At 44.6% G+C, this 15,049-nt stretch overlaps 1 protein-coding gene across 2 annotated transcripts; it reads right to left on the bottom strand.

The window, feature by feature from the left end:
- Positions 1-617: 617 nt before the first annotated feature.
- Positions 618-14,495, bottom strand: elk3 (ETS transcription factor ELK3). Of its 2 annotated transcripts, XM_028955548.1 has the most exons (5): positions 14,059-14,490; positions 6,466-6,674; positions 3,616-4,383; positions 2,547-2,669; positions 618-1,501 (listed from the first exon to the last, which is right to left on the bottom strand). In XM_028955548.1, the coding sequence occupies exons 2-5, from the start codon at positions 6,670-6,672 to the stop codon at positions 1,403-1,405; spliced, it is 1,197 nt and encodes a 398-aa protein (XP_028811381.1). In that variant the 5' UTR covers positions 6,673-6,674; positions 14,059-14,490; the 3' UTR covers positions 618-1,402. The 2 variants fall into 2 exon arrangements, with proteins under 2 accessions (XP_028811381.1, XP_028811382.1); XM_028955549.1 differs by lacking the exon at positions 2,547-2,669 and having other exon boundaries at positions 14,059-14,495.
- Between the last annotated feature and the right edge of the window lie 554 nt (positions 14,496-15,049).

Here is a 15,049-nt window from a genome sequence, read left to right as displayed (position 1 = left end):
GGAGGTTTAATTTTTATTTTGGAACATCATACAATCAAATTATTGCTGCTCTTGCACATAGATGTGGGATTCTAATCAGCCGGACTTGTTTTCTGTGCATACTGCAAGACAAGATAGTATCTAATTCTACAGACTTGGGTCATGTTGTTGACTTTATCCAGGCAAAATTTCTCAGGAGACAATACTTCTCAAAGGGACTTAATTATATTTGGCAAGCTGATTCCTATGACCAATTAAAACCTTTTGCCATTTTTAATAATGGGTGTATCGACCGCAGCTCATGCAAAATAATCTGTCTGAATTCCTGCAAAACAATCAGTGACCCAAAGGTTATTGGGGGCTATTTTATAGAAGCTTTAGAAGTATTAAATCTTGTGCCCACAGACTGTGGTACAGAAACAAAGGACTGTACCATGCGTGCATACATGACATATAACAAATAAATGGGTTTATGGATGTTAATAGGAAAGACATGAATTAAGATTTTGAAACAGTTAAAATGGTCCAGATTGATGGGGCAGTGAATGCTGAGAAATGCTGAAATATTAAAAAAATATTTAATCCATTTATTATTATATATATTTTTATAAAACATATAAAAAACTGGTAGAGTTCTGTAGCATTCAATGCTTCTATTTTTATTCAGAAACAACAAAAGAGGCATAGTTTTCCAGAAAGCAAAATATATAAAATTAATATGAGAATACATTTTATCAAATTCATTAATGACCAAAAGATTGTATAAAGTTGCTTATTTTTTTCTTTCCAATATTTAAATGGAATATCGTCTATTACAAAAAAATGCAGTTCTTAGAATGAGAAGGCACAGCCGGTAACACGTTCGAAGCACAGTGCATACAATATAATATAATACAACACAAGAGCATGAAGACATTACACGAAAGAGACAACCTGATTCACAGCCAGCACGTCAGTTTCAACAAAACAAGCGATGACATGAGTGGAGTAACGGGCCGGGAATTCCGTACTATCTGGGAAAAGCAGGCTGACGAGGTTAAATGGACAGTGTGCCTAAATGGGAAATTTACAGAGCTGTGTATGGAGGGGAGGGGCTTGAACACACGGATGTGTGTTGAGGAGCTTTGCGTCGGAAGCCATACATTCAAGTGCTTTGGGTTTGGAGTACAGAGCATGACTGGTTTCACTAGCACCACGGGAAGTATGTGTATGTGTGTTTGGAAATGTGGCTGGACTGCATGTGTGAGACTGCATCCAATAAAACATTTACAGCACGAGAACACAATCAAGACAAAATAAATGGCAAAAAGTATGTATATTTGTCCATATTTGGCTTGTAAGACTCTTTCTTTGGGTGGTTCTGCAGTGACACCGCTGGTCTCAGAATCCATTAGGTGAGATGAGAGTCCACCATATGCTGGAATCAGGATTTCTGTGTGCTGGGGGAAAGCAGGAGGGGGGAGGATGATGCATCCAGGTTTGGGAGAGGAACTGGGAGTGGCCCATTCAGCAATGCAGGGAACTGTGGAGAGGTGGAAGAAAACAAAAACAGAAATGAACTGCTAATTCCTTTATAAAAAAAAAAATTGATTAAAAACGTTTTTACATTTTGCATCAACCCATCGAGGGGGCATTTTAAGGCCTGCTTCTGTGGACACATACTCATTCCCCCGTGACCAGTGGTGAATCAGGGTAATGGTAGGTGAGGGACTTCCTGTTGTGAGAGCTCTGGTCAGAACGTCTCGTCAGAAACACACATCAGGTTTTTTTTTTTTTTCGCCTCCCTGTCCCCTTTTTTTAACAGGAAGCTGTTTTCCCCCCATATCCAAAGCAGAGAGGAAACATCTGTAGCTTATTTCCAAGCCCCAGAATACACACACACGCACACACACTGAACAACTTCAGCCACTTCAGTGGATCAGAGAAGTTGAGTTGAAGTTCCTCTGTTGCAAGGAGGATGGTGGTCTCTCTCTCTCTCGGTTGAGTTTGAAAGGAAGTGGCTGCAGTCAGTATTACTGTGTCTGAGTGTGTCAGGATGAGAAAAAAATTGCTACTGTTGACACTAAAACGACGACAATATACAATATAATCAAATCTTATATACATGAAAGGAGAAGAGATGGTTACACAAAAGCTTCCTGTTGTCTAGTGATGTTTACAATAGGAGGAGAGGCTCCACCCCTTTCATTGCTGGTAAAATGTAGGGTGCGATGATCTGAAATATGGAGCCTAATACACATGCGCACACACACATACACACCTCCCCTGGGTCTGAGCAGGAAGTATCCACAGGATTTCCTCTTGCTCACATGAGTGCTGAAACACGACACTACGTCCACACACACTCTCGCACGCTGAACAGACACAAAACTAACATGTATGAACACATTCACACCTCAATAAAACCATGGTTACGAGAAGAAGAGTAAAAAAAACAGCAGAAACCCTCAACGATGAACATACACACACACACACACAGCGAAAGCTTGTTGCTGAGCTGAAGCTGGTCCTGAAACAGAGTAATGGGCAAATTCTCCTTCCTCCCCTGTGTGTGTGTGTGTGTGTACCTGGAAGAGTGAGCTGTGTCCCTGTAGCCGTGCTGGGCTGAGGGGGGCCACCGGGCTCAAGCTGCTCCAGAAATGGATGGAGGAGAGGAGGGGGCTGGGGGTCAGCAGCAACCCCGAGGGAGTCTGTTGGGGGGGGGGGGGGGGGGGGGGGGGGGGGAGAGTTTATAATGCTGTAGCTTCCATCAATTACAGTTGTGTGTGTGTGTGTGTGAGGGGGGGGGAGCTTGCTCAGAAGACATAAGGCAATGTGTGAGTGTTCAGGAAGTCTGTTTATAGTTAGTGTGTGTGTCATACGAGGAACTGTTGCAGGCCTGTATGTGTGTCGGTGTGTGTGTGTGTTTAGTCAGTGGAGACCAACAGCCTACAGTTGGGTTGTCATCATCACCATCACACCAACACACACTACTTTTTCTATTCTTTTCCTCTGCTGCACTCTCTGTTTCTGGGCTGTCTCTTAGCCGTGTGTGTGTGTGTGTGTGTGTGTGTTGAGGTACGATGGCGTGCGCCTGCCTTTCAGAGTATTATGAACATATGGCTTCACTTACAGGTTCCCCTCCCTCCCTTCGTTGCCTAACCCCACCTTCCTCTCTGCCAGTTGTCTTGCTTTTTTTCTGAGGCCTGTTGTCTACAACATACAAACTCACCAATGAATATATTTAATAAGTTTTCCAGGGTCCTTAACAAACAAAAGTACAGAGTTCCTCCTTGTTCTGTTGCTGTGTTTGGTTTAGACTACAGGGGCTGGACTACGGGGCAGTGATTTAGAAATGAGAGTAAATAAGCGGATTCTTCAATGGTACTTAAATGCACAAAAATGCTTAGAACACAACGCTAGATTAGCATTTAATTTTGTGTGTGTGTGTGTGTGTGTGTGTGTGTGTGTGTGTGTGAGAGAGAGACTCTGAGCCTGTGTTACACATTATTAATCTGAAATGACCTCATCTATACTGTGAAGAGGAAACTTAATTCAGTGTATTAAAAAGGTGACTGTGTGTGTGTGTGTGTGTGTGTGTGTCAGTGTGTGTAAGAGTGTATGGATGTAGGTACCTGTGCAGTAAAGAATGTTTACCTGTGCAGTAAAGAATGCTGGGGTAAGAGAGCCTGATGGCAGGGCGGGGCTGTTGAGCGCAATTGAGCCAATGTCACTCCCGGCCAATAAAATTGAAGGGGTGGAGATTTCCAGGCCTTTGGGCTTCCTGGTTTTGGGTGGGAGTCCATTGGGCGGAGCCTGCGTTTGGGCACGCTCTCTGTGATTTGATGAGAGGTTGAGGGGCTGAGCACTCTGCTCTGATTCGTCCATCTCAGACTCATGACTGAGCACAGGTGCTCGATGATAGGCGGGGCTACTGGGTGGGGAGGGGGAACAAGATAAGGAGCGCGGGGAAGCTTTGGCAGAAGAGGATGAGAAGAAAACGTCGCTAGAAGAAGTAGCTGGTGGAGAGGCCGGCAGGGACACCACTGGGAGAGCTCCACCTTTTTCCTGTCGATTGACAAATCGTATGACAGTCCGGCCACCCTCCACCTCGCCACGCTCCGCCTCTTGCTGTTTCTCCAGTTTGATTGGGCACAGGAGCTGAGGAGGGCCTTGCAATGAACTTACAGTGAAAGAGGAGTAAAGGCCGGAGTGCAGGTACTCATTCCTGCAAGCGGGGCTTCTCAGTGCTGACAGGGAGAGTTTGGAAGACTCCTCCCCTTCTCCTTCAGGCTCCACCTCCTGGAGTACAGGCACACCCGCCTCTCGGCCAAATTCCACAGCTTGTGGGTCCATCTTCAAAATGTCAGGAAATGAGACAAATTTGTAGACAAACTTCTGTCCAATCACCTTCTTTATGATGTTCTGTCAGAAAGAATAAAATGCACAAAAATACATACATTTATATAATATAAAAATATACACAAAATGCTATTAATCTATAAAAACATTAACAAATTAATTAAATGTGATTAGCCATGATTATTTCTACAAAGCCTGCTATAATGTGTATGTTAGGAATTGATTAGGAGATGGGAATCAAAATGGGAATACAATTTTGTGCAGTTTACTTTTGCAACAGGCACATTGTGGGAACACCACAGGTCTGTTGCTCTCTTGTTTGAGTGACAGCCATGCTGCTTCATTTGAAAATAATGTAAATGCAAATGCAAAAGATGAGTCATCTGAATCCCTAAAACTCCTTCACTGTCCATCTCCATCTTCATTAACTATAATTAAATATTTGTTTGAATTAAATTTCTGCAGCTTTAAATATGTATATATTGTAATATTGATCAACTTTAAATAAATGTACAGTTGTGGCCAAAGGTTTTGAGAATGACACAAATGCTTTTTTTCACAAAGTTTCCGTTCTCATTATGGTAGTTTGCATATAGTCCAGAATGTTATAAACAGTGATCAGATGAATTGCAAAAACCCTATTTGCCATGAAAATAAACTTAATCCCAAACATATATATTTCCACAGCATTCAACCCCGCCACAAAAGCCAAAAACCTGCTGAGATCATTTCAGTGATCCTCTCATTAACACAAGTAAAAGTGTTGATGAGCTAAAGGCTGGAGATCATTCTGTCCTGCTGACCGAGTTAGACTAGCAGACTGGTTGCTTTGAAAGGAGGGTGTTGGTTGAGATCATTGTTCTTCCTCTGTTAACCATGGTTACCTGCAAGGAAACACGTGCTGCCATCATTGTGTTACATAAAAAGTGCTTCACAGGCAAGAATCAACCATTTACCGGATCATCAAAAACGTAAAGTAGAAAGCTTTAAGTGCTGGGAAGGAGGCTTCAGGGCGCCCAAGAAAGTCCAGCATGTGTCAGGACCGTCTCCTAAAGATGATTCAGCTGCGGGATCGGGGTGCCACCAGTGCAGAGCTTGCTCAGGAATGGCAGCAGGCAGGTGTGAGGGCATCTGCACACACAGTGAGGTGAAGACTTTTGGAGGACGGCCTGGTGTCAAGAAGGGTAGCAAAGAAGCCACTTCTCTCCAAGAACAACGTCAAAGACAGACTGACGTTCAGCAAAAAGTACAGGGATTGTACTGCTGGAGTAAAGTCATTTTCTCTGATGAAGTCCCTTTCCGATTGTTTGGGGTATTTGGTAAAATGATTGTCTGGAGAAGATCAGGTGAGCGCCACCATCAGTCCTGTCTCGTACCAACAGTAAAGTATCCTGAGACCATTCATGTGTGGGACTGCTTCTCATCCAAGGGAGTGGACTCTCAATTTTTCCCAAGAACACAGCCATGAATAAAGAATGGTACCAAAACATCCTCCGACAGCAACTTCTCCCAACCATCCAAGAACAGTTTTTCAGCATGACTGTTCCATAAGGCCAAAGTGATAACTAAGTGGCTCAGGGAGCAAAACATGGCTTGGAAACTCCCCGGACCTTAATCCAATTGAGAACTTGTGGTCAATCCTCAAGAGGAAGGGTGGACAGAAAAAAATCCCACAAATTCTAACCAACACCAAGCACTGATTATGAAGGAATGGGTCGCCATCAGTCAGGAAGTTGGGCCAGAAGTTGATTGACAGCATGCCAGAGCGAATTGCTGAGGTCATGAAAAAAAGGGATAACACTGCAAATATAGACTCTTTGCATAAACTTGATAGAATTGTCAAAAAAAGCCTTAAAAATACTTGCAATTATATTTGAATACTCCACAGAAACAACTGACAAAAAGATCTAGAATACTGAGGCGTCAGAAATTTTTCAGAATCAGTTAAATGTGGTTTAAAATAATAGATTTTTTTGGAGATCACAAGGGGATGCCATAAAGTCTATATGATTTGAATACAAACTTACTTTGACCGTTTCACAACTCCTCTGTCGGGTTTATTTTATGACACTGAATGGTTAGAGTTGAGAGTTGGTGTTTATTTACCACATTTTGAAAATTCAGATTTTCAGAAAGTGTGTGTACCTTGTCATAATAATAGCGTAGTGCCCTGCTCAGTTTGTCATAGTTCATGTTGGTCTTGTTTTTACGGAGACCCCAGAGTTTGGCCACCTCTTCAGACTTGAGAAGTTTGAACTCTCCATCGTTGGACGTCCAGCAGATGAGGTGTTTGTGGCTCTGATCCAACAACAACTGAAGCAGGAACTGCCACAGGGTGATGGCGCTCTCCATGTCTGTCAAAAGATGCAGAGCTTCATGATAAGTAATCATCAACAACTGGCCATCATGACCATCATTTCTGTATTTAAGCATTAATGGAAATTCCTTTAACATATTTTGGACTGGATGAACCTGTTCATACTTCACTTTTGTTCCAAATCTGTGTTCTTATGTGAAGTTATAGCTCGTACAGTGATGGGATATAACATTACGATCACCGAGAGGTGAGGTGAACACAGATTACCTGGCATTGGTGCGACATTTCTGTCAAGTTAACTGGGCCAAATACCAAATAGTGATAGAATGGTGGATACCACACTCGCCTGTGAAGCAGAAGACCACAAGGTCACATGTTCAAACCCCACTTACTACCATTATGTCCCTGAGCAAGAAGCTTAACTTTGAGTGTCTCCAGGGGAACTGTGCCTGTAACTACCTAGTGTACGTCGCTCTGGATAAGGGCATCTGATAAATGCCGTAAATTAATATCTGATGGCTAAATGGCTGGACCATAGCATCTCCAAAACTGCAGCAATTGTGGGATGTTAGTACGGTTGCCAAATTTAGATTTAGATTATTTTTTATTTCAATTTTCCAAATACATTTAGTTTTTGTATGAGTTATCAGTATCGCCAATACCAACGTGAATTTTACTTGGTATCAAATCGAAAAGTAAATCAGTGTTATAGCGCATCCCTAAAAATAGATATAAAGTTCTCACAGGATGTTGCTTGCGTGCTGCAAATTTGACATCCCTGAAGCAGTCTATAACTCATAGCAATGCTTGCATGAGTTTTGCCATGCTTAAGGTAGTTTACTATTGGTCGACCTGGCTGTGATTGGAATACGGGACTGGAGCTTCCCGGAAAGGGACAAATCAAAATCACCTATAAATCGGGACGGTTGCCAAGCCTATAGAGAAAAAAACCAACTTGGCCTCTGGATTCTCAATACAAGAAGGAAAAAGTCAGATCCACAGAGGCACCATCTCATGACTTGCACCACTTGAAGGATCTGCAACTGACAGATTGGTGCCAGATACCACAGCACACCTTTAGACGTCTAAGGGTGTCCATGAATAGCTCAATATCTGATCCGTATATATTTATATTATAGTTTACTTTTCAAATTCTTGAAAGCTGTCCCTGCTGCAGAACACCATTGTTTTGCAGCATTTATTGTTCTGGTGAGGCACCTGTTTTTCCTGCATGCAGACTTGAGAACAGGTGATTGTCTTTTTCACCTTTCAATGCAAAATAGAACCAGAACTGACTATTCACATACACTGTCGTGTAATGAAAAAAAAAATAGAATTTAGGACTTCGGCTCTCAGAAGCGGCTGCTGGAGGCTCTATGACTGAATGTGTGCAGACCAGTTGGGTCTGTTTGCACCCCAGCCGGGTGTGTCCTCATTCAGAAACAAGTAAAGGCAGACAGGACGCTGTGGAAATTGAATCCGTTTAAAATGAAGTTAGGTGTTTGGACTGACGCTTCATGGTTCGGCAGTGCAAGTCCAACCTTTTTACGCCATGTCGGCGCCAGTTCTGGCCGTAGCTCAGGAAGTATTTCCTGCTCTGTTACAGATTAGCAGACAGGCACGTAAATAACAACAAAACAGCACTGCGGCAGAGCCCTGGCCACGTTCTCTTCTGATCCTAGATTGGTTCACACCAGACCCAGGTGTCTAGTAAAGTAAAGTGAATGTCACATGTGATACACAGCAGCACAGCACACACAGTGAAATTTGTCCTCTGCATTTAACCCATCACCCTGAGTGAGCAGTGGGCAGCCATGACAGGCGCCCGGGGAGCAGTGTGTGGGGACGGTGCTTTGCTCGGTGGCACCTTGGCGGACCGGGATTCGAACCACTGCCCCCAGCACTGTCCTGAGGTCAGCTGTTCCTGTGCCGAGCCACAGGGACCAGGTGCGGGTGGAGGTGTGAACGTTAAAGATGTGGGGTGTTTAGTCAGGTCCACCACAGATCTGCAGGAATTCTGAATTCCAGTCAGGAGAGGAAAAAAAAAAAAAAAATTATGGAGAGTCAGAAAGGAAACGAGAGGATGGATGGATGGAGAAGGAAGCTGAACGATGCCAGGCAGACCTAATCATAAATACCCCTCGACTGTAACGGCCCTGCGGCGGTAAGAGGAGCGTGTCCCTCTGCTAACTTACTGGAACTGTTCAAATACAGACAACTCTCCCATCTCGCTCGTCCTCCTCTCTCCTTCCAGAGCCTTGGCCGCCCTCCCATTGACTAGTGCGCAGACAAGAACAACAAAGCGAGGAAGCTCTACTACGGTATACGTCACTTGTTTTTCCCCCGTCGTACCTCTCCCTTCTCTCGATCCCGTAATGCAGCCGCCGGCGGACCGGTTTCTCAGCTGTCCAGCAGGGGCTGCCGTGACGGAGGTGAACGAGTAGAGGAAGAGTAGAGGATGCAGTCTTCTTCTCTGGTTAGGACTTTTTCGTTCGTATGCACGTGTAAGTACGTGTATGAGAGTCGTCTAGTCGTTGCCAGGTCGTTTTATGTTTTGTATTACGTGCTTTGTATTTTTAAATCCCCTGCAAATGTGTCCTTCGTGTTTGCGTTGAGCCCCCATGTCCCAGGCCAGTGTTGGCTTCATTTTCCACAGGGTGCTGGTTCCCCAACGGATGGTCCCCTTCATGGACTGTCTTGGGAGGCAGGAGTCATGCCGGGGGAGGGGTCAGGATCCAGTCCGGAAGGGGACCAGGATCCGGTCCAGGAGTTTCATGGTCGTCTTGTGTTCCCGTGATTGAAGGGTGTTCTAACCCGTGTTTACATGTTTCAAGCAGCCCTGTTTGTTTCTGCTTGTATGACGTTTGGTGATGTGTTACCCTGTCTGGTGAGTCGTGCATATGCATCTTGCTTTTCCCGCAACCGTGACACTTTTTGTCTTTTTATCTATATGAACTCCTGCTGAGCATTAATGTGAAACTGCTTATGTGCAATTGATCCAGATTGTTGTACAGTTATGTTTTGCCATAGAAAAAGAGTAAACAGGCGATATGATACACATCAAACCGAGGGATTTTACTGCAGGAAACGTTAACAACTTTGCAGAGGCTTCTTCACAAACCCGCATGGGATTCCTGCAGAGCATCACCTGAACACGAAAGAGCTGTGAAAGCCTCACAACAGAAAACCACAAAAGGTCAGCAGTAAAGGGCAGCATTTAGTGTGTAAGATCCTGGAGATAAGCAAGCTCTAGCTGCACTTCAGTTTGCATTTGATTAGTGATCCTGGGTTTTAAACCCATTTTCAGCACAGATGTGCTGTGGTTGCTGGCAGTGGTGGCCTAGCGGGTAAGGAAATGGCCCCCGAACCACCAAGGTGTCACTGAGCAAAGCGTTGCCCCCACACGCTGCTCCCCGGACGCCTGTCATGGCTGCCCACTGCTCACCAAGGGTGCACCATTTCTCTGTGCTGTGTTTCACAATGACAATCACTTCACTTTCACTTTCACAGATGTCATCCAGCATGTAATGTAACACAATTTTGCACATCGGATGAACCATGGAGGTTTCGTTTTTTACAAATTCAACATTTCTTCTCAATTGCTGAATACCTTCATAAGAATTGGGGTAATGATTGGGATAAATATTTATAGTATTGAATGTACATTTACTAGTTTTGCAGGACAGCTGCAACTCAGGGAGGGAGGAGGAAAGTGAGGATGAGTAGGAGGGATGAGGAAGGACGACTGTAACCTCAGGACATATGAGTTGAGAGTGTGGTCATATCTAACGCTCATTTAAACCAACCTGAACTGGTCCCATCCATCACTAACCACAGACAACAGACCACATCTAGTGTGTGATTTGCTACTGTTAGGAATGTGACCAGCTCCAGTGTTTGTGTGTGTGTGAATGATTATGAGAGAAATGACATCATGAAGCGCAGTTGCTGTAAGTCAGTGCTAAAGGGTGGACAGGGATTAAAACCATCTTCATCATTTCTCAGGGAGCGCTCGCAGCAGGGTGGAAGATGGATTAGGGACGACCAGGAGAAGAGAGGAAGGGGTGTGGTGGTGGAGCGAGAGAAGGATGGAGAGGAAAAGAGATCAAGTTGGACGACATAGGAAATGATTTATGTGCTCCATTTTTGGGGTGGATGTGTATACACACATATTTACATTTACAGGGTTGTAACACATGTAACGCTGATTCCTACTGTGTTACATGTGGCAGTGGTGACCTAGAGGGTAAGAAAAATGGACCCATAATCGGAAGATTGCTGGTTCGAACCCTGAACCGCCAAGGTGCCACTGAGGTGCACTGAATACATTACAAAGATGTACAAAACAAAACAAGAAATTACCCATATTACACTGGAACTAGGTTTTGTAACTCTTTTTGACTTTGCCAATTACTGTTTGAATAATTCAATCACATACGCAAATCTGTCATTATGCAACATAAATTTGTTTGAAACAGCTTGAGGTCATAAAGTGAGCTGTTGTACCAATCATGTATTTTATTACGGAATACATTCATGATATTGTATTCGGTATTCAGCATTACCAGCCCAACCCTGTTTTCATCTCTCACACAACCATTTGTTTTGTCTTTAAAATCCTGAATAATAATAATTTGTATCACTGTGTTCTCTATGAGAAGCAAAAAAAAACAAAAAAAAAAACTGAAATTAGCATTGTGTAGCTAGCATCAGGTATTACCTGCAATACGTCATTTTTGTTCAGCCCTTTCCAAACGCCATCAGCAAGAAAATGTGCAATGGGGGGAATTGGACATGCGGCAGCACTTCAGCACTATAGACAGGTTTGGAGACAGAAGAACGTCTGAGAATAAAAGGACTTGTCCTCAGTTTGTTCTTTTTGCACCCTGCGTACGTGTATGTGTCAGCAGGCGTGTGGCCTTGTCTCTGCACAGGAAACAGAAAGTGCCGGGCACGGACGGCTCAGATAGCGGTCAGCGTGTGTGTGTGTGTGTGTGTGTGTGTGTGTGTGTGTGTGTGTGTGTGTGTGTGTGTGTCTGAGCTCGTTTTGCATATGGCCTGGAGGCCAGAGGTGGAGGTGCAGGCAGCTCCAGGCGACACGCAGGACTTGGTCCAGGATGTTTCCGCGGTGACAAAGAAGGATGTGGTCAGGAGAGCTCACACCCTGTGCCAAGACAGACTTATATTTACCAGGAACTCCTTTACACACACAGGCTTGTTAGAACGTCGCCAGCATCCCCGCCACCACCATTATTGTCACCATCACATCTGTACCAAGTTGCCGAAACAGTCGCCAAACCAGAGTTTCACACACCACTCTTTTTTTCCCCCTTTCTCCGTCCACCTAAAAAAAGGTGAAATAAAGCCCTTTCCTGCCAAAGCATCCTCTGCGGAGTGCGGTAAGCTCTGAGAAACCATAAAGCTGTCTAAATGAGGACTTCCGTCAATTCTCCACCAAAGGGCGTCTTCCTGGGAAAGGCCATCCCATTCTGAAAGGTAGGAATTCCTGCTGCGGGGGGAACGATGCGGAAAAGGCCGCCACCACACGGAACATTTCCTCTCCTCCTTTTGTGCTGCCTGTGACCAAAGCACCCCGCTCTCCCTCTCGTCCCTCTCTTCCCGTGAGCCCACATGGAGAACGCATACGGACCAGCCATGTAGAAGAACTGGTAAGATGTGACTGACGGGGCGCGCGGTGACCTTTGATGTGCTATTGGAGTGAACAGAGCACATAAACACAGACTCCCACTCTAGCCTGGTCACAGGGCCTTATAAACAGGAACAAGACGGGTGGAATTAACCAAATGCATCACTGTCTTGATTCAACGAGAATATTGCTGGCTGGAGACACGCAGTGGGCACAAGCAGAAAAGTCTTGTCTCAATGCTTGGCAGGTCCGTTTAATGGGATTCATTTCGTTACTAGGTGGAGCACGATTAGAGTTGACACCCACTGTATCGTACACTGCTTCTGGGAGGGGTGGTAATCATAGACAATTGCACAATACAATACTATTACTATTACATACTACAGTCCTGTTTTATGAGATTAACATGTTGCCCAAAAGTAATTTTTGGAACAGTGAATTAAAAAAAAAAAAGGTTCATATTCATTAATATGAACTGCACTGATTTTTAAAGGTTATCAATGAAGTTGTCCATCTTAAATCTAGGACTAGACTTTATCCATAACCATAAAATGGTTCATATATTTACATGGTTAATAATAGTTTCAGCTCCTAATGAACACGGCCTGAAACGTGCAGAGCAGCGCGGCTCCGCGCACAAAAGCCTCCAGTGTGGGGCGGCCGGAAGCTCCTAATGAGATTAGTCGGCGTGTGCAGACATTACTTAGCCGTGACTAAACGTGCGCTCTTCCTGTTCGCGGCCAGTGGAAAACTCGGCGGCCGCCAGAGGTCCGATATTTACTTTGTTTTATATCATTTAACGGGGGGGGGGGGCGTCTGGCGCAAGGGATTGTGGGACGGGACGGTGCGTATCCGCAGCGTTCTCCGCGGGCAAGCATTTGACCGCCCGGCTCTCCGGCGTAAAAGAAGCACAAGTTTTGCTAAAGCCGAGAGACGCGAATCGTGCGCACAAGCCGGCGCTCCTGGAGCCTCAAAAGTTTCTTTGTTTGGCCCAGTGAGTCATTTTCGAGACGCTGTCTGCTGCCAGATTCAATCCGGAAGCGCATGGCAATTAGGGCTTCTTCTCCTAGACGAACCAGAAACCGGGTTGCCAGAAATTGGTACAAATAAACGATCGGCTTGTGAATCGAAGCCAAAATAAGCACAAAATAACTTTCTGCGCATGTGTACAAAAATGTTCTATTTAAAACGAATGTAATATAAATGGTAATGTATAAATACATACTAGAGTTTTAAAAATGTTTAAAAAAATGCTTTTGACCTTCCACACACGTCTTTACTGCCTACATCTGCAGAAGAGGAAGTGAAATAAGATACAACATGATCTGACAACTTCTGAAATAATGAAGGCAACAGAGGCCCAAACGCTAAGAAATTACGCAAAGCCACCTGCGACTTCAAACATGCCGAATTATTTTTGTATGAGAAACATGCACAACTTTGCTTAAAGTAAGCGGACTTGGCAACCGCGTGCAGAAACTCCACTGGCTCTTTAAAGAGGCAGCGGCGCGATCAGATCGTCACCACAAAATAAACTGAACCGAACTAAAGTTGTTCAAGTACATTTTAGCAATAGAACACAACCAACCATGCAAGAAACGACCAACATTGTACTTGAAAGTTTTAATCTTCGATTAGAACCCCCCCCGTTTCTTATTCGATGTAATAGACTTCGGTTTATGGTTCTGGATTTTTTTTTCGCCACAGTTAAAATTCAAGGAGTATGAAAACGTTAATTGAACGGAAGTAAACAGAATAAAGGTATTTTACTCACCCCGATTGTAGTTCGTTTTTCCTTTAATAAATTTTACTGAAAAAAAATCCGCGAAATGCCCCGTTTTTCCATGCTGACTGTCGTCTCCACGCCTCAGCCCGACTGTAATGGGATCCTGATTTTTTTTTTCAGTGTGTGTGTGTGTGTGTGTGTGTGTGTGTGCAGCAGGAAGCTAGCGCAGGCAGACAGAGAGCCGGCTCACTTCCCCTCGCGCATTATTCCCCAGGCGCGCGGCCGTCTGTGTAAACACGCTTTTCCTCCTCTCGCCGTGCCCGCTGCTGGCCAGCTTCTAACACACACACACACACACACACGCACACGCACAGACACACACGCACACACAGTAATAATGTAACCCGAACTAAGCGTAGAACCGCTCCAAGTGACGTCACCGTCTTCCTGCCCAGGACCACTGGGAGGAGCGCGAGTTCCTTCCTGCGAATGTGCGTATGCGTGCGTGTGTGCGTGTGTGTGTGGGTGTGTGTGTGTGTGTGTGTGTGTGTATGTGTGAGAGAGAGGGAGACAGTCAGACCGAGAGATTTATTCTGGGCCTATTTAGAGACTGTCGCTGATGATGTAAAGTTTGTGCAGAAGTTATTATAAGGCTAAATGCATTACGACGACGACTACAGTGAATGTTAGAAAATGCATCTGCTCCCTCGGCAATAAAAACCTTTTTTAGAAGATACTTCTAAAAGCGGTGTGTGTGTGTGTGTGTGTGTGTGTGTATGAGAGAGGGAGGGAACTGGGGCCACCATAAGGGAGTGGATCCATCTTCCGGTTTCCTGGAGGGATATCCTCTCACTGACAGGAAACTGAAGCACAGAAAACATCTGCATTCACTCACTCTCACACACACACAATCACACACACACACACACACACACAGACACAGGTCGAAACCAGAAATCTGCTGTCACCGCCAAAAAATTCTTAAACACAAATACAAACAGAGATGTGCAGGTAATGTAGGTGAACAGACACCAAAAAA

This window comes from Denticeps clupeoides, chromosome 15, assembly GCF_900700375.1.
Source record: "Denticeps clupeoides chromosome 15, fDenClu1.1, whole genome shotgun sequence".
Classification (NCBI taxonomy): domain Eukaryota; kingdom Metazoa; phylum Chordata; class Actinopteri; order Clupeiformes; family Denticipitidae; genus Denticeps; species Denticeps clupeoides.
This window is presented reverse-complemented; position numbering and strand designations above follow the sequence as displayed.